General features: G+C 36.8%; 1 protein-coding gene across 2 annotated transcripts in view; it reads left to right on the top strand.

Annotated features, from left to right (window-relative positions):
• The window catches only part of REV3L (REV3 like, DNA directed polymerase zeta catalytic subunit), a 257,192-nt gene that overhangs the window by 135,637 nt on the left and 100,774 nt on the right, over positions 1-20,781 (top strand). For both annotated transcript variants that reach the window (XM_069077037.1, XM_069077038.1), the window contains exons 13-16: positions 1,520-5,717; positions 14,415-15,352; positions 19,278-19,357; positions 20,643-20,768. In XM_069077037.1, coding sequence (XP_068933138.1) covers positions 1,520-5,717; positions 14,415-15,352; positions 19,278-19,357; positions 20,643-20,768 — 5,342 coding nt within the window. The remainder of the gene's footprint in view (positions 1-1,519; positions 5,718-14,414; positions 15,353-19,277; positions 19,358-20,642; positions 20,769-20,781) is intronic.

Below are 20,781 nucleotides of genomic sequence, written 5' to 3' on the forward strand. Positions count from 1 at the left end.
TCCTGTTTCTTTCAGAACTCAGCTCAAGCCCCGCCTTCTACATAAAACCCTTTCTAACCCCTCTCCCAGTTACTCTGCCCTCTTCCCCTGCTCACTTTATATTCATTTTGTATATTTATTTGTTCATGTTGTATACCCAGTAGGATATAAGCATCTTGATTAAGTGGCCAATGAAGAACAATGAGCCCAAAAAACAAATAATAAAAAACAATTTATTCTTTTCCATGGGTAAGGTTTAAGTGATAATTCCTTAGTAGGTTCACCCTCCTAATATTAAAATTATTTCACATTTTCTGAGCATATTCACACTTTTGAGAGGGTATAGGTAGGAGAGTGCTACACATTGAGAAGCTGACCTTTGTGGGGAATTATCTATTGTTGTTGTAATTGAGTAATTAGGAGACAGCTAGGTGATTCAGTGGATAGAGTGTTGGGCTTCGAGTCAGGAAAACATGAGTTCAAATCTAGCCTCAGAGAATCACTCGCTGTGTGATCCTGGACAAATCTCTGTTTACCTTAATCTTCTGGAAAAGAAATGGCAAACCACCCCAATGTCTTTTCCAAAAAAAACCCAATCGAGGTCATAAAGAGTTGGACACAAGGAGCAGATAGGTGACGTAATGAATAGAGCACCGGCCCTGGAGTCAGGAGGACCTGAGTTCAAATGCGGCCTCAGACACTTAACAACAAACTAGCTGTGTGAACTCGGGCAAGTCACAATTGCCCTACCTTCCCCCCTCCAAAAAGAAAAAAAAAAGTTGCACACAATTGAACAACTACACAACAACAAAGTAATTAGGAGAAAGTCATAAAACAAAATTTACCATTTGAACCTCCTAGGTTATGTAAATATAAAATATCATTAGGGAGGGAGGAGAGGTTCTCTTCCTCTGATTTCATCAATACAGAGAAGAAATCTAACTCTCTGTACAAATACAGATTTTCAACTCTTCTGTAACTGCATCTTGCAGAGCATCCTAGGAACCCTGAAAAGGTAAGTGACTTGTCCAGGGTCCAAACAGCCTTTTTCTATCAGAAGTACGACTGGAACCCAGGTCTTCCTGCTTCTGAGGTTAAAGCCTTCTGTCGACTATGCTATACTGCCTTTGATAAGAAAAGAGAGGAAAATATAATTCTATGTCTTCTTATACATGTTGTAATAATTTCTGATCTTCAGAGGTTTTTTTTGTGGGGGTTTTTTACTTTTTGGAGGGTAATTGGGGTTAAATGACTTGCCCAAGGTCACACGGCTAGTTTTGTGTTAAGTGGCTGAGGTTGGATTTGAACTCAGGTTCTCCTGAGTCCAGGGTCAGTGCTGTATTCACTGTGCCACCTAGTTGCCCCCTTCAGTTTTTCTTAACAGTGGATTGTAGTTGATGTAAGTTGTAATTGTTAACATAAATGTTTGATTTTGTGTAATTCCTTTTATCATGATTGTATCTTGCTGTGAAAAAGTATTTTAAAGTAGCTCTTTAGAAAGAGGGACAATTTAAAATAATTGATTTATTTTCTGTTACAGACAATCCATTGGACAATGAAAGTTCCCGAACTCACTCCTCTGTTATTGCAACAAGCAAAATGTCAGTTAAGACCTCCATCTTTCACAAAGATGCTGCTACATTAGAACCCCCATCTTCTGCTAAAATTACCTTTCCATGTAAACACACAAGTGCCCTTTCTTCCCACGTTTTGAATAAGGAGGATTTAATAGAAGACCTTTCACAGCCAAACAATATAGAGACAGGACCAGACCACACAGTCCATTCTCTTACAAATGAAAGCACTTATTCCATGAAGTACCCAGGATCTCTAAGCAGTACTGTCCATTCTGAAAACTCTCATAAAGAAAATAGTAAGAAAGAAATCTTTGCAGTTTCTTCCTGTGAAAGTAGTATATTTGACTATGAAGAAGATATTTCATCTTTGAATAGACAAATACCAAGCAGAAAGTATACCAGCATTAGGAAGATAGAAAAGGATGCTTCTTTTCTGCATATGAGTCGCCATATTAGTGAAAGTACATTGGGAAAAAACTTCAACTTTTCTGATTTGAGTCACTCAAAAAATAAGCTATCCTCTGAAGGAACTGAGAAAGGTAGCAGCACAGCTCTAAATAACTTTTTTCCTTCATCGTTAACTGAAAATTGTGAATTAGTTTCTTGCTCAGGGGAGAGTAGAACTATGGTACATTCTGTAGAAAGTGCCAATGATGAAGGTGGAATCAATAAACTTAAAATTAGGTATGAAGAATTTCAAGAACATAAGACTGAAAAACCAAGCCTCAGCCAGCAAGCAGCACATTATATGTTTTTTCCAAGTGTTGTTCTTTCTAATTGTCTTAGTAGGCCACAAAAACTATCCCCTGTAACATATAAACTGCAACCTGGCAACAAACAATCCCGGTTAAAGCTAAATAAAAAGAAACTTGTTGATCATCAGGACAATTCTACCAATATCGGTGATATTGGATCCACAAAGGAAGGTTGTTATATGCAAGGTAACTCTTGTAGTACTAATTCTGAGAAAGATGATGCACTATCCAGTGATGTCATTAGAGTTCCTCGTGAAGCTTTTGAAAATAAAACACCTGCTGATAGTTGTATTGACTGTCACTTTGGAGATGGAACTTTGGAATCTGAGCAATCTTTTGGACTCTTTGGAAATAAATACACGCTTAGAGCCAAACGTAAAGTAAATTATGAGACTGAAGATAGTGAGTCAAGCTTTGTCACACACAACTCAAAAATTAGCCTACCTCAGTCCATGGAGATTGGTGAAAGCTTAGATGGATCTCTAAAATCTAGAAAGCGGAGAAAAATGTCTAAAAAACTGCCACCCGTCATCATTAAGTATATTATTATTAATAGATTTCGAGGGAGAAAAAATATGCTTGTTAAGTTAGGAAAAATAGATTCTAAAGAGAAACAGGTAATACTTACAGAGGAAAAAATGGACCTGTATAAAAAGCTTGCACCCTTGAAGGATTTTTGGCCAAAAGTTCCTGACTCCCCTGCAACCAAATACCCCATTTATCCATTAACACCAAAGAAAAGTCATAGAAGGAAAGCAAAACATAAGTCAGCAAAGAAAAAAACTGGTAGACAGCAGAAGACAAATAACAAAAATATCAAAAGAACGTTGTCTTTTAGGAAAAAACGGTCACATACTATTCTTTCTCCTCCCTCACCATCTTATAATGCTGAAACGGAAGACTGTGACTTGAATTACAGTGATGTTATGTCTAAACTTGGTTTTCTTTCTGAGAGAAGCACAAGTCCCGTGAATTCTTCTCCACCTCGCTGTTGGTCTCCCACAGATCCAAGAGCTGAAGAAATTATAGCTGCTTCGGACAAAGAAGCATTGCTATTTAAGGGTCCTAATATATATATAAACAGCAAGACTGTTAATTCCAGTATGGGAAAAAATAGTCGAACAAAAGCTCAGGTTAAGAGGTCAAAAACAAAGCTTGCTAATCCCTCTGTAGTTACTAAGAAAAGGAATAAACGAACTCAAACTCGTAAGCCAGGAGAGGATGGAAGGAAGAAACCTAGAGCAAAGCAGAAACAAAAAACAAGTGAAAAAGGCAGCACTGCAAGAAAACACATAACATTTAAAGATGAAAAAATAAACACACAAACTAATGCTGAAGTTAAGTTTGTACTAAAACACCAGGATCTCTCTGAGATCTCAAACAACTTTGGAGGTTCCCAGTCACTTCATAAACAGAAAGATATATCTGTGCCTGGCCCTGCTACCATACATACCCTCTCAACTCCACTCCCCTCAATAGTTAATGTGCAACAGAAGTCACCAGGCTGCTTTCCTTCTTCCTTAGAAAATAAGAAGTCCATAGATTTGCAGGCATTTTCTTCTCCACAAGATGATTTATGTTCATCAGTAGTTTCTGCACCTGTAGGTCCTGGAAAGGAATTATCAAAAATTAATATTCAAAGGTCCCATAATCAAAGTGCTGTTTTTAGCATAAAGGAGTCAACTTTGATTCAAAGTAATATATTTGACCTTTCCAACCATTTGTCTCAGGTAACACAGAATACACAGTTATCTTTGGGTTTGATGTCTACAAAGACAGAAGAAAATGCAAATTCACACAAAAAAATTTTGTCATCTGTGGGAAAATTAAATGAACATCATAGCTCCCTAGATTCAATAAAATCAGATCAGCTGCATGCCCCTGATTTTTTGCATTGCAAAGATAATCAACAGCACATTTTTTGCATGCCAGAACCATCAAAGCACAGTGATCCTTATTCCCCTATACACCTAACCTCTGAAGAAAACCATGGATCTCTTCAGTTGCCTAATAGCTGCTTTGTAACTTCCTTGAGAAGTCCAATAAAACAAATAGCATGGGAGCAAAAACAGAGGGGATTTATTTTGGATATGTCCAGTTTCAAACCTGAAAGAGTAAAGCAACGATCACTGTCAGAAGCAATTTCACAAACCAAGGCACTTTCTCAGTGCAAAAATCGAAATGTATCAGCAGCTGCATTTGGGGAAGGACAGTCTGGATTAGCAGTTCTAAAAGAATTACTCCAAAAAAGACAACAGAAAGCACAAAATGCACATGTTATGCAAGACCCATTATCAAGTAAAACTCAACTAAACAGGAGTATTTCTTCTCTTGAGCCTAATAAAGCAGTCAAAAGATCACGATCAGTAACATCTCCAAGAAAACCTCGAACTCCGAGAACTACAAAACCTAAAGAAAAAATCCCCAAACTTTTAAAATTAGACTCTTTGAATTTACAGAACACAGGTCAAATAGACCATTCAGTTTCTGATGATAGTCCCATCTTTTTTTCAGATCCAGGTTTTGAAAGTTGTTATTCACTTGAAGATAGCTTGTCACCAGAGCATAATTATAATTTTGATATTAATACCATAGGACAAACTGGATTTTGCAGTTTCTATTCAGGAAGTCAGTTTGTCCCAGCTGATCAGAACCTGCCACAGAAGTTTCTAAGTGATGCAGTTCAAGATCTTTTTCCTGCACAAACTGCTGAAAACGAGTTTTTAAGTCATGATGATCAGAATTGTGATGAAAACAAGCATCATTCATCAGACCCAACCTCATGGATTAGATCTGGTGCTTTAAGTCCTGAACTTTTTGATAAGCCACCTATAGAAAACAATGAGAATCATCGACATAATCAGTGGAAAAACAGTTTACACCCCTTACCATCTCGGTCTAATTCATTAATGGATTCCTTCTGTGTCCAGCCGCCAGGTGACTGTGTAAATGAGAAATCCATACTGAGTAGGAATTCGGTAAGCAAAGAAGTGTTTCTTAGCCTTCCACAGCCAAGTGATTCAGACTGGATTCAAAGCCACACTAAAAAAGAAGCTTCCTTTGACACAGGACAGTCTCTCGATGCCATCAATACTTCTTTTACTGCAATATTATCATCTCCAGATGGTGAACTTGTAGACACAGTTTCAGAAGACTTAGAACTGTATGTTTCAAGAAATAATGAGATGTTAACACCAACTCCAGATAGTTCACCAAGATCCACCAGCTCTCCTTCACAATCCAAAAATGGTAGTTTCATACCTCGAACTGCTCATATTCTGAAACCACTTATGTCCCCACCAAGTCGGGAAGAAATTATGGCAACTTTATTAGATCATGACCTTGCAGAAACTACTTACCAAGAACCATTTTGCAGTAATCCTTCCGATGCACCAGAAAAACCCAGGTAATATGATAATGCCTTTTATAAAAATCATTATTTAAGCACATGCATAACTGTAATATATAGCATCACATCCAATGTCATTTGATGTATGACTCCTTGTTTCATTCTTTCTAACCTTATCACTATGAATGACCTTGAAGAAAGGTCACTTCATTTTTGCCTCTATATTCCCAGAGCCTAAGTACCCTTGCCCACTGTATTTATAGAGAATTTTCCTTTCTCAGGAGTACCTGAACTGATTGAGTCACAGGTCTGGAGCAAAAAAATAAAAATTAAAACAATATGTAAGCATGTACCATTCTAACACTGAATTATGAAATATGTCTGAAAATTTCCAAATGCTATACAGATAATCAGCACAATGGATGTTTTATAATGGTGATTGTTTAGTCAGTCATGTCAACTCTTTGTGACCCCATTTTGGGTTTTTGTGGTAAAAATGGTTTGCCATTTCCTTCTCCAGCTCATTTTATGAATGAGGAATTGAGGCAAACAGGGTTAAGTGACTTGCCCAGAGTGACACCACTAGGAAGTGTCTGAGGCTGGATTTGAACTCATATCCTCCTGACTGTAGGCCCAGCACTCTGTCGGCTAGTACTACCTGGCTGCCCCATGTTTTATAATACTTCCTCTGATTCTTTTCCTTAGTAAATGCTCATTGAATGAAAAAAAAAAAAAGCTTTTATGAGCATTCACAATTCCGGGGACATTGTACTATATGTGGTCAGATTAATTTATATGTAAAATATATAAAAATATATGTGATGAGTGTTGGACCCATATTTGGTACTATGTAGTGAGGTATGATACAAAGATGAGTGGACTAGGACTCACAAGAGCTGTGGACTGATGCTGGCTCTGCTACCTGTTACACATTGATGAATTTGGGCAAGTAACCTTCCAGAGACTTGCTTTCTTCATTTATTTTTTTAAATGGGTTTACCTGTCCTGCCTACCTAAAAGAGTGACTGTATCAGGTGAAATAATGTATGTGAAGATATTTTTAAAATAACACAGTGCTATATAATATAAGGAATTTTTATGAAATATCAATTATCCTGTTTATTATTAATATTAATTCTTTACAATTCTGTAGCACTTTCATGGGACATTGCAGAGAGCATTGGTTCTGAAATCAGAAAACCTGGGTTCATATCCCACCTCGTCCTGTTACTACCTTCTGACAATGTCAAATCAACTTAACCTCCCTGAGCCTCTGTTACCTGATCTATAACATGAGAGGATTGGACTAGATATCTTAAGTTCCCATCTGGCTCCACATCTGTCATCCTTTCATTTTTTAGCAGATTCAGTGTTTCACAATTCAGTATTACAACGGTACATACTATATTTTGTTTGGTTTTTGTTTCTTAATTTTGTTTTTTTGGTCCAGAACTGTGATTCCATTACTCCTGACAAAGGAAATTCTACCACAGCAGGTTATCTGCTATACTTCAACAGTCTAGGAGAGAGGTCTAGAGCACTACGGATTTAAGGATCAACCAGCCTATATGTGTCAGAGGTGGGACTTGAACCCACTTCTTTACCACATTAAGGCTGAGCCCTTAATCTGCTACACCATGTTCCCTTCTCTAGGTGAATATTAAGATCAGTTAAATACCAATTTTTGTCCTTTTATAAAGGAAAAATTAAAATGTTTATATATTTTTTTTAAGCAGTTGGGGTTAAGTAACTTCCTCAGGGTTATACGGCCAGTTATTTCTGGGTGTGGTGTTAAATATCAGAGCCTGGATCCGATACCAGGTCATCCCGACTCTGGGGCCAGTGTTCTTACTCACTGTACCACCTGGCCGCCCCTAAGCAATTGGGGTTAAGTAACTTGCTCAAGGTTACATGGCCAGGTGTTTCTGGGTTGGTGCTAAGTGTCTGAGCCCAGATTCGATCCCAGGTCATCCCAACTCTGGGGCCGGTGCTCTTACTCGCTGTGCTACCTGGCTGCCCCTAAAATGTTTATTATTCTACTATTAGATTTGAGTACTACAAATTACTCTAGCCAAAAAGGCGAAAGTGGGTTCAAATCATGTCTCTGGCAAGTATAATTCTTCATGTAGTACATATGAAATGTGATTAATAATAAAGAGTTTTGAGACTAAAATGAAATATTGTCTATAAGGTGCTTTGCAAATCTTGAAGCACTAAATAAATGCCATTTAATGAGGATGCGGATGATGATGATAAAAATTGATGAACTGGAAATTCAGTTCTTACCTCCCTCTATTACAGTACTTCTGCTTGTTAATGGCAAGTACTAGAGGTTGCCTAGGGAAGGAAATAAAGCTACTGAAGACATTTCATACAGGATTAGCAAGAACCTTAAGAACTACTTTTCAAATCACTTGCGGCTATAACATATTTGAATGCCTCAGTGTGTACTTGATTATTCCTCTTCATCCCTAGCAGTCCCTTCCCACACAACTTTTCCATGAAGAAGAGCACCAAGTGTTTCTGTAATGTGCAGGAAGAAGTCAACATACTCTATTCCCTACAACATGGTCTCTCCGTCTCAGTTCTCTGTGGGGGTTCCTAAACTTATGACACAGAGATGACACTGTTCTTCTTAAAAGTTTTTTTGTTTGTTTCCAGTTCTTCAGTTCTGTAGCAGCTGCTGGTATGTTTGTTTCAGAATTGTGGGGCTCTTGATACTATATGAATAGACTGACCTTTTGATCTTAGTGTCCTTAAAATTATCAGTAAGGAAATAGAAACTCTATGCAGTCTTTTCTTACTGTAAACACTGGGACATAGTCTCATAAGTGTTGTTCACTACACAGAAAGATTTGGTTTCCTTAGAGACTATGCTAGGACTGACATCTGGTCACAAAGTATAATGTCCAAGAAAAAAGGGCTCTTGGGAATATTCCTTGAAATTCAAATTTACTTCACAATGAGCCTTAATGGTTGATCTTCAAATGATATTAACATGAACCAAATGTAGTCCTCCTAGCCTATTCATCTAAGTGCTAATGTACTAGTCATTTATTAATGCCTCAGTGGAGATTGTTTTTTACATGTAAAATGACTTTTCATTGATATAACTAAATTAAGGATGTATTAAAAATCAAGATTTGGTGTAGAAACATAACCCACACAAGTTCATAATAAAATTGACACACTAGATATGCATAAATACAAAATTAATCAAAATGGGCCATGAGATAGAAAGGTAGTGAGCTTCAAAAACCAGTACAAGAAGAATTAGATACATAGTTATCAACAAAAATGAGACATGTACATTCTTAGAGTTAATTTTGCCACAACATTAATCTCTTAAGTCCTAAATATAGAACAGTATGAAGAACTAAAACTTGAGACTTTGGAGAGCTTGAAGAGAATTTAGTAGTGAGCAAAGATAGAAAATAAACCATTAGAAAATACAGCAAAACTTCTCTCAAACACTTTGCTTTGGAAGTGGGAATATAGGAACTAAAAATGAACAAGGATATTGGTTTTTTGTTTGTTTTCTTTAAACAAAGCACTGAGCAAAGAGTTCATTATGAATTTCTTGTTATCGCAGTTAACAAAGAAACCCATCTTCAAAAACAAATTATATCATACCTTCCTCATTGTTATCCTGACATAGTATTATATACAAGACATGTATTAACATCTTATAGAAAGATCTAGAAGTCTGAATTTTAAAGGAATTGCTTATATAGGAACTTCTGTTTAAGATTTTAGTATCTCCATTGCACTGAAACTTAATAGCAAGGATATTTACCAAGCATATTCATTCTTAATCTAAGAAACTAGAGTAAATTGTTTGATATAAAGGGGATGTTATGGGAATTAATCTGTTGCCACATAAGAAATTTAATGGAGCTATGTAAATTCAATCAGTAAATCAACAAGCATTAATTAAATGCCTCATTTTAAACATTCAGGGTCTAGGCAGTAGGGATACAGATACAAAAACAAAATGGCTCTTACCCACAAGGAACTTAGCTTCTGTCCCAGGGTCACAGATTTTTAGCTGGAAGGGACCTCTGACATCTGTTCTAACTCCCAGTTTTACAGATGAGGAAACTGAGTCATACACAAGTTAAATGATGTGCCCAAGTTCAAATAACTAGTAAGTAACAGAGCAGGTCCTCTCATTGCCTATGTCTATGAAATCATAAGTCTAGTCCCTGTTTCTGTCCCTATCATCTTATCTTCCAGGGTTTTTTCTATTGTACCATGCTTCCCATCTCACTAGAAACAGAATATACATATATAAATAAATACAAATAGTATATAGGTAAATACAAAGTAATTTGGGATGCACTAATAGCTAGGGGGTTTAGAAAAGGCCTCATATAGTAGGTGACACTTAAACTGAGTTTTAAAGGAAATGAGATTCTAAAAGGTCAGGAGGGCATTTCAGGCAGTCATTGCAGGTTCTGATAGGAGGGTGTAAGAATTGGTTTGAATATGGTATCTCATCTGACAGAAAAATTCTGAAGAATTAGAAGAGTAAATGTCCTTCAAAAGTATTAGAGTTCTCTAGAAGTAGAATCAGCTGTTTATGGAAGTTTTGTGTTTCTCTGGAAACTTTGTTTAAAGGTTGGATGATCACTTTTTAGGGATGGAGAGAGAGGATTTCTGTTCAAATAGGGGCTGGACAAGATGATCCAAGATTCCTTCCAACTTTGTGATTCTATGACTATTTTATTGAAAATGTTGAGTAGTGTTCTTCACTCATTTCATGTACTGAATGAAAGCACAAATTCTTATATGTAAAAGTGGAAGACAGGGAGTCTTTGCATTATATTTGAGGATTTAGTACAATTCCAGAGAAAGAGCTGATGTGTTAGAATTATTAGTTATCAGAGAAAATCAGCATTATTTGTCATGAACTCCCTCTTCTCCACTTCTCTATATTTCAAAATATCTTAAAATCATCCCCTATTGTATTTTCTTTTATTCCAGTCTTTGATGTCTTGATCTTCCACACCAAGATCTACTTCTCTTACATTATATCTTTAATCCCAACCCCTTCCATCTTCTCCAGCAAATTGTTCCCATAATCATGTCCTTTCTCTCTATAATCATCAGGCTTTCCCCATGAACCGATTGCTTCTTTCCTGCCCACACACATAACCACATCCTCCCAATCATTAAAAAAAACAACAACAACCCTTTAACAAGAAAACATTGATAGACTGGAGAGTATTTAGAGAACTTTAAACAAGATGATGAAGAACTTTGAATTCTTACTATAGGGGACCAGTTGAAGACACTGAGGATCTTTAGCCTGGAAGAGAGAAGACTCAGGGAGTACATAATAGTTGTCTCAAATTTTTTAAATCCTCTCATGTGGAAGAAGGCTTTAACCTGTTCTTTTTCACCTCAGAGGGCAGGAAATGACCATGAGTGGAAGTTTTAGAAAGGATAATTTCGGTGCAATAGAAAGAGAAACTTCCTAACAGTTGTACCAAAGTGGAATGGATTGTGACAGTAGACCCTGACTGGAGGTCTTTAGGTAAAAAGCTGGGATAACCACTTGTCAATTATGTGGCAGAAAGAATGTTTTTTCAGCAATAGTTGGACTAGATGTCTACTGATGTTGCTTCCAAATAAGAAATTCTGTGAAAAATCTATGGATAACAAATGTAAAATGGAAAACAATATAAGTGTCATCTGCTGTTATTTAGCACTAAATGAAAGAGGAAAAAAACTTTTACTAGACTCTATCATCAACTCTAATTTTCATTCTATATCTTTGTTCCATTTCTTAGCCACCCTTAGATGAAACTGTGTATACTTATTGCCTTCACTTTTCTCCTGTCGTTCCTCATCCCTTTGCAGTTAGGATTCTGAGTTTATCATCCAAGTGAACCTGCCCTTTCAAAGTTACTAGTGAACTCCTACTTGCCAAATGTGATAGCTTTTTGTCAGTCCTCATCCTTCTTGACCTCACTGCAGCATTCAACACTGTTGATCATATGCTCCTCTTGGATACTTGCTTCTGTTTTACTAATGATACTCTCTCTTGTTTCCCTTCCTGTCTGTCCAACTGAATTACTTAATCTCTGTTTCCTTTGTTATATCACCCCCCTTTACTGTTGATGTTACTTCAAATTCTTTCCTAAGTCCTCATGTCTCTACAGTCTCTAATTTTGTGACTTCATTAACTCCCATGAGTTCAGTTATCATCTCTATTCAGATGACTGCCAGATCTATATATCAAGCCTTCTTACCTCTCTCCTGCACTCCAGTCTCGAATCACTAATCGAATGATGTATGTTTACTGGACCATATAGGGAAATAATAGTTCTTCCCTTCCCATTTTGGAAGTCTTCGAGCAAAAGTTAGATGACCATTTGTCATGTGATTATAGTGGGATTTCTTTTTCAGGTATGAGTTGGGCCTGATGGCTACTCTACTCTCTTTTAGCTCTGAAATTTCAAGAAGAATTGCTCAAGAGAAGATGCATAAGAAAAGATATTATCACATATAGGCAGAAATCAGATTCTGAAGTACAAAGATCAATAGGAGTCACTTGGTTTGGGCAGGCAATATAAAAAGAAAACTGCAAAAAGAGTTTAAATGTTAGGCGTATGTAAAATGAATTGATCCAGAATAGAGAAGCTGATTTGAACACCCTGCTAGAAATTATTTAAGAAGAAGGTTTGTGAGAAGACAGAAACCACCAAAATAAAATGCAGTTGGAATGGACATGTGATTTAATTGGTATAGGGAATTCCTGATGAGGGATTTCCTGTTCTAACTCAGATTAGCACCTTCCCTGCACTTACAGTTACAAGAAAGTTCATGAGTTATTGAAGGGTTAAGTGACTTGTTCAGGGTCATGCAAGGAATACATTTCAAAGGTAGGGTCTGAACCTAGATCTTCTGACTTGTAAGCCCATATCTATCAACTAAACTACACTACATTGCCTTTCAAAAAAAGTGAAAGACAAAAATAAATCTTTCAAAATTTTGCCTTACCATTGCCCCCCCCCCCCCGGAAAAAAAAAACCATAGTTAAATATTGTTATATGCAGAGCCTAAGATGGAATCCGAAGCTAAAAACTAATGACCTTGCATACAGACCAAAAAGAAAAATTTCATAGCCAGGGCAGCCTGGGAGCTAGAAGTAGAATTGATGGAGTATATTCAGATCAGGACAAGAAGTCTAAAAGGCTTATGCAGGAAATAATAGAAGGAACTTCACCATTTATTACATACATGATATAATGTTAAAGTAGAGTAAGTTCTATAGTACTTTAAAAGAGGAAGCAAGGTTTCTGGCCAGAGCAATCAAGAATGATTCCATGAAGGAATTGGAATCTGATCAGGGAATCTGGTTAAAAATTAGAAAATACTTTAGCAGGGGCGGCCAGGTAGCACAGCAAGTAAGAGCACCGGCTCCAGTGTTGGGATGACCTGGGGATTGAATCCCGGGCTCAGACACTTAGTACCCACCCAGAAACACCTGGCCATGTAACCTTGAGCAAGTTACTTAACCCCAATTGCTTAGGGGCAGCCAGGTGGCTCAGCAAGTAAGAGCACTGGCTCCAGTGTTAGGATGACCTGGGGATCAAATCCGGGCTCAGATACTTAGCACCACACCCAGAAATAACTGGCTGTGTAACCTTGAGCAAGTTACTTAACCCCGATTGCTTTATTAAAAAAAAAAAAAGCTTAGCAAGGAGAGCAGTCTAGGAGGAGGAAAAGAATTTAAAACATTTATTGCTTCTCAACAGGGAAAGTAGGCTATCTCTAAGTAGTGAACTAGATGAACTAGATCCACATTACTGAAGATGTTCAAGCAAAGGTTGCTATAATGCAGAGGTTCTTAACTTGTTTTGTGCCATGGACCCGTTTTGGCAACCTGGTAAAGCCCATGGACCCATTCTCAGAAAAATGTTTTTAAATACATAAACACATAGGATTACAAGGAAAGCTGATTATGTCAAAATATAGTATCATATATTTTAAAACAAGTTTATGGACACCAGATTAAAAACTCCTGCTGTAAAGGCATATGGATTTCCTGAAGTGTGCAGAACATTGGACTTAGCCAAGGTTTCTTCCAGCTCTTAAGTTCTCTGAGTAATCTGAGACTATGATATACCTCTACTTCATACACTAAATGCTAAAATTCCCTCCTATGTAATACAAATGAACTAATTAGGTGTGGTGATAGATAATCATCAAATGGGCTTAAAAAGGGGTTCACTATAGAGCACCAGCCCTGGAGTCAGGAGGACCTGAGTTCAAATCCAGCCTCAGACACTTAACACAAAAGCTAGCTGTGCGACCTTGGACAAATCACTTAACCTCAATTGCCCTCCAAAAACAAAAATAAATAAATAAAGCAAGCAGTAGTAGGAATCTGATTGTGAAACTTCTGTTTGGTAGTAGCGCATTTCTTCAAAAGTTATTAGATTTAAATAAGACAAAGCATATAAATTATTCCGGAAATTATGAGGACACAACAATACCACCACTGTCTTTCCCTGAGGAAGAGATGATGTTTTCTAGGGACCCTAGACGATATCCATACACCTATACTGAGAACTGAAAAGTGTATTATGAGCATGCAGATTCTTTAGAATATCTGGGTATAAATTGAAAATTTTGGAGGGTTTCATTGAGTCTGTGAAGGATTTATTACTATCCCAGTAGTTAAGGAATGAAAATTTTCAATATTTTCCTTTAAGGCAGAACACTAAAATGCTTTCATTTCAGGGAGATTGGAGGACGACTTCTCATGGTAGAAACCAGGCTTCCAAATGATCTGGCTGAATTTGAAGGAGACTTTTCACTTGAAGGATTGAGACTATGGAAAACAGCTTTTTCAGCAATGACTCAGAATCCAAGACCAGGATCACCACCTCGTAATGGCCAGACAGTGGCCAATAAAGGATCAAACAATAGCCATAAAACTATAGAAGATAAAAAAATTGTGATTATGCCTTGTAAATGTGCCCCAAACCCCCAACTAGTTCAAGCATGGCTTCAAGCCAAAGAAGAGTATGAACGTTCCAAGAAGCTGCCTAAAATTGAGCCAACTGAAGTAGTAAAATCCACTGAGAACTTAGGCTATCCAGTTCACCAAGATGACAGACCTGTAGTGCCTCCCCAAAGTGATACTGTCTTACATATAGTTCCTTCTACAACAGGGACTAAGGAAGACTTACGTGATTCTGAGCTTAGTATGCAAGTCTCAGAGGTTAATTCCATAGAATGTAAAACTGCAGTTGAAAATCAAACACTGCCACTTGTGGCTTTGGCAGGGGAGCCTGAAAAAGATGAAGATGAGGATGGCGATTTTTATGTCAGTTATAGTTCCCCAGATTCTCCAGTACTTCCTCCCTGGCAACAAGTAGCATCCCCAGATTCCAAATTGTTAGATATAGATGACAAATCCTGTAAGATGCACAACACAAACCCATCACCAAAAGAAATGAGTTCCCTCCCTATGGAAAACTTCCCCAAACCAACTAAAAATGGCATACAGGAGAGCCCCCACACTGAGGCCCAGGAAACTCAAACTACATCTCCCTGTCAATTTCAAGCAAAAAATGGAACATGTGATTCATATTGCCTTCATAGTACTCCCATCATCCAGAGAAGACGTCTAGATGTTCTACCTGAAGCAACTGATATTAGTCCTTTATCAAGAGGTAAGTTTAAAACAAAAAGCTATGCCCCAGTATTTCTTGCAATGGATAAGACTATAATAATGTGTATTATCCAATGGGAATCAAAAATATTTTTTCATAGATTTTAACCCACTGAATTAAACTATAATTTTATGATTTATGTTTCTTACTATTCAGTGACTTATAAAATATTATTAAAACCTTAGTGCATTTGTTCAGATGAGAAATTATTTTTGTGAAGGAAGACCAGGGACTTTTAATGAACCCATCTATTAAGTAACTACTATTTGGAAGGCACTGTGTTAAACATGAAAAATAGAAAGCCCCACTCTCAGATGAACAAAATTAACAGGAGACATAAAACATGCACTTATCTGGAAGAACAGTTCAGTCTTCATGGAAGATTTGATATTTTAACTGAGTCTTGAAGTGTGGCAAAGATTTCAGTAGACAGAAATGTCAGAAAACCATTTCCCTTGTAGGGAACAAAACAAAAAGTGTATAGAAGTGGGTTACCACATAGGAAATTTTCATGGAATATCAAGTGTAGGTATATTCTTCCTAATAGCTGGTTCATTGTCATCATGTTCAGGTCTTGTAAATGTCCTAGGTTACCAAATGGTTTGGGCATGGATTCAAGCCAGCATTCAGAATGAATATTCCATTTTAGGAAGAATATTGTCAAGCTAGAATATGTCCAGGTAGGAGGCCCAAGATGGTGAGGGTACTTGAAACCATACCATAGGAAGGTCCTGTGATAAAAGATCAGTTGAAGGAATTGTTTAAATTTAGCCAGAAGAAGAGACAATATAAGGGAGATAGGATAGTTGCCTTCTAGTAGATTAAGGGTTGATATGTGGGAATGGAAGCAGTTTATTGTTTTGGTGGGTTTTTTTAATTAATTCTCAAGGTCAAGAAGTAGGACCAATGAGTGCAAGTTATAGAGAGCCAGATTTTACTTTGATATCCAGAATTCCTTTCTGAAATTAAAACTGGACAAAAGTAGAATGGGTTGCTTCATTAGGTAATGACTTCACTGTTTTGGGAAGTGTTTAACTGGAGACTAGATAACTGTTTACAGAATCTCATGATTTAGAGTTGGAAGAAATCTTCAAGATCATATTGTCCAACTTCATTTTACAGATGGAGAAACTGAGTCCCACATAGGTTAGGTGACTTACCCAAGGTCACATAGGTAATAAGTAGCAAATCCAGAATTCAAACCCAGTTCTTCTGACACCAAATCTAGTACTCTTTCCACTATTGTTAAAGGCATCATAGAGAATATTCCAACTATGGGTATGGATGACGTTGGGAGTCAATAACTCCAACTTGATTCTTTGAGCCTAAAGTTATTAAATGCCTATTATGTAAGGCATTATAGTAACTAGATTCTGGATATAAGAGATATGAAAAGAGAATATTCCTTGCTCTCTGGAAGCTTATAATGGGTTAAATAAAGCATAGACAAATAACTAATAAGATATTTTATAACTTCATAAGAGAGGTCATAGTAACATGAAAGATTCAAGGATTACTTCTAGCTGGTGAAATTGGGGAAGGCTTCATGGCTTCTAAACTAAGCCTTGAAGGAAAAGATTTTGACAGGTCTAGAGATTCAGAATGGGGCAGAATTTATTCCATACATACGGTTCTTTTGCACAGAAGTGCCAAAAGTGAATGATCCAGTTTGGCCAGAAAATAGAGTATATATGAAAGGAATCCAATGTAACAATGGAAAGAAAGACTGTATCCAGATTTTAGGAGGCCTTAACTATCTCAGACTATGGAGTTTGTATTTGATTCAATAGGTAATAGCAAGTCACTGAAGATTTTTGTGCATACAGTCACCATTTATTAAATGCTTATGAGGCAGCTAGGTTGCAGTGGATAGAATGGCAGGCCTGAGTCAGAAAGACTCACCTTCCTGAGTTCAACTCTAGCCTTAGAGACTTAGTGGTTATGTGAGCCTGGACAAGTCACTTAACCCTGTTGGCTTCAGTTTCTTCACATGTAAAATAAGCTGGAGAAGAAAATGGCAAACCACTCCAGTGCTTTTGCCAAGAAAACCCAAAATGGGGACATAAACGAGTCAGACACAACTAAAAGAACTCAGCAACAACAAATGGTTACTATGTGCCAGTGAGGATGGAGGAAGGAAAAAGTAATAACATATGGAGTGCCTACTATGTGCCAGTCACTCTGCTAAAGTATTTTGTAAATATCTTCTCTTTGATCCTTATAACAGTTCTGTGTTGTTATTATCCCCATTTCACAGTTGAGGAACCTGAGGCAAGTATAAGTTAAGTGACTTGCTTGGGGTCAAACAGCTAGTGAGTAGGGTCAGATTTGAATTCTGTTTTTCCTGAAACCTGGCCAGAACTCTTTCTACTGTGCCACTTAGTTGCCTTCATTGGTGATACAAATAATAGCAAAAAGGAGGACAGTTCCTGCTGTCAAGGAACCTGCTTTTTAATAAAGTAAGACAACAGATAAAGGGAGGCTGAAAAGCAGGGAGTATGGAGGAAAGGTGGGCACAGAAAGGCATGAAGGTGAAGGTGAAGTCCAGAGAATCAGAAGCACAGCCAGGAGAGGAATGAAGCATGACTGCCTTGGGTCTGTCCCCAAAATGCAGACTTCAGAAGTAACTAAGCATTGGGAGAAGAGGGTCAGCATGACAGAGGGGAGTTCCAGAGTGAGAAGGCCCCAGGTGTAGAGGGGGAGTTCCAAGGTGAGAAAACTATTGAGGCATGTTAGCAAAGTCCACAGATAGAAGAAGCACAGCCAGCAGAAGAATGAAGGGGAGGGATAATATGGTCAGATCTATTCATTAGGAACACTGCTTTTAGCAATAGAGTAAAAAGGATGGATTGGAGATAAGACAATAGCAGTAAAGAGATCACTTAAAAGGCTATTTTAAAAGTTTACTTGAGAAGTGATTAGGACCTGAACTAATGTAACAAGCAGCAGGAGAAATGGAAGGGAGAGAATGGATGCAAGAAATATTATGGAAACAGAACCCATCATCTAGGCATCCATTGTTCAGTAAAGGGAGGAAAAGGAATAAAAGGTGATATTAAGGTGACAAAAAGTTTTAAGCTTATGTTACTGGGAAAATAGTTGCTTCATCAACAAAAAAGAGGAAAGTTGTGCAGGCTATTTTTGTTTTGTTTTTTTTTTTCTCCTACAGAAAGGTGATGGGTTTTACTTTTGGACATGTTGAGTTTAGTATCTCCCTAAGACATTCCAAGAGAACATGGTCCATGGGCATTTGTAAATTTGGGACTAGAGCTCAAGAGAATAGCCCTAGACATACATTTGAGAATCATTTCCATAGAAGTAATACTTGAAGCAATGAGTGAGATCCTAGAGAAAAAGAAGAGGGCCAAGGACATTGGGGCCAATTAAAGGAAATCAATAAGGACATGTAAAAAGGGAAGGAAGAGTATCAGAACAGAGCATTGTTGGTGGAATTACAAAGTAATCAACAGTGTCACATACTTCAAAGAGGTCAAGGAGGCTGAGAACTGGATTGGACATGGGTGACCTTGAAAAGAGCAGTTTCACTGGAGCAATGAAAACAAGCTCTAGTGCAGAGGGTTAAAGAAATAGGTAGTGACCAGATGGAAGCAGTGACTCCTAAGTATCATAGTGAAGGATATGGGAGAGATAGGGGAAACTAACTTGAGAGGATAGCAAGGATAATAGAACTTTTTGGTTGGAGGGTTTATTTATAAGGATTAAGAACACACTAACAGAAAGAAGCAACTAGATAGTAAGAGATAAAGAGAAGTGAGAGTTCAAGTGATTGATGAAGTAAGAGCTTAAAAGAAGTGGTAGGAGAATGGGATAGATAGAGTATGGTATTAGTAAAGGATTTGAGTGGAAAGCATAAGGAACCTAACTTTTTTGGCCTACGTTCTAAATAATAAATGTCTTTCTACAGAACTAAAAACACAGAAACTGACTCACAGGAAAGGAAGTAGTCCTGACTCTCTTAGAAGAGTTCTCTTAACACAAGCTAAGGTAACTATGCCAAAATATACTCAAAGACATGTGGAAGAACCATTCCTTTATATTAGGTTCAATTAAGTTCTCTGTATACCCTCTGTGTCTCATTAGAAACATTTTTATTTGTACTTATATTTTATATCATCTCATCTGATTTTAACAGCAAAAAATTGCCCTTTTTTAGTTTTTTATTATTGAAATCTAAAAGATTCTTTCATGTAAATGTAAGTATTACAAAGAAAATGTGTTGACAGACAAAATATACATTATGAGGATACAAATACATTAATTAGTTTTTGGCAGAATCAAAGTAATCCATGACATCAGAGCTCACAGAAGTACTTTTTTTATCTCAAGAAAAAAATGTCCTTTTTTGTCTATTGATTTTTTTCTCAGAATATACTATTAGATATTTTTCATTTAAATGTACTTCATAATATGAAAGAGAAGCATTGATTTAACATTTATTCTATGGAATTTGTGAGTATTTATATACAAGTACCAAACGTATGTTGGTACTTAATGCTAAGGTGAAAGTATATAGATATGTGAAGAAAGTAAATATTAGACATCATCTGAAATATAAATGATCACTGTGAAAATGACTTGTTCACCCATATCCCACTTCTCATACCGCAACAGATTTTGTTTTATCTAGGTTTTGAATTTTTGAAGCATTTTGCTTTTCTGTTTGGTCTGCTAAAATGACATATGATGACAAAAGTTGCCATTTCTGAAGTATATATAAACTCTGTATTGTAGAAATAAATGTGAGCTATGTATATATATTTAAGGAACACCTTAGAGGTTTGCTATGAGGAATCTTATTTTTGAAGAAAATGAAGAATCCTGATTTTTAAAAAAAAATTTTATAATGCTTTGGTTAAATAATCTTTTTAGGCAACATTCTATGATAGGGTGAAAACATCATTAACTCTTACCTACTTTGGCAAAAAATGGATGCAGAATTATTGACTCTGATTATCATGCTTCGGGTCAAGATGAATGTTCATGATATGTAAATGTCAACTTCTTATGAGACTCTTCATTTTCAGGGTCTTGGGGTTGTATTCACATGTTTTACTCATAGGTGATATCAAACATTTTTGGAGATGCCCAAATTCGGTATCTGACCATACTAACATTAAAAGGATGTTAATAAAATAAAGGTGGATTCTTCCTGAAGATGACTAAAGTGGGTGACTTCCATTAATATCAGTACATATTTTAAAAGTATCAAAATGCTAACTCTTAAAAATAATTTCTTTTTTTTTCTGGCTGTGCGTATTTCTTTTGATAGAATCAGTTTACAGCTGTAAATGCCCCAAAGAAGGAAACTTCCCAGATTGAAGGACCATCTTTAAACAATACTTATGGTTTCAAAGTCAGCGTGCAAAACCTACAAGAGGCAAAAGCCTTACACGAGGTAATTTTTTTTT

The sequence above is a fragment of the Petaurus breviceps genome, unplaced genomic scaffold, assembly GCF_028583685.1.
Source record: "Petaurus breviceps papuanus isolate PSGF00001 unplaced genomic scaffold, PetGlider_PUasm1.0 90977, whole genome shotgun sequence".
Taxonomy (NCBI): Eukaryota; Metazoa; Chordata; class Mammalia; order Diprotodontia; family Petauridae; genus Petaurus; species Petaurus breviceps.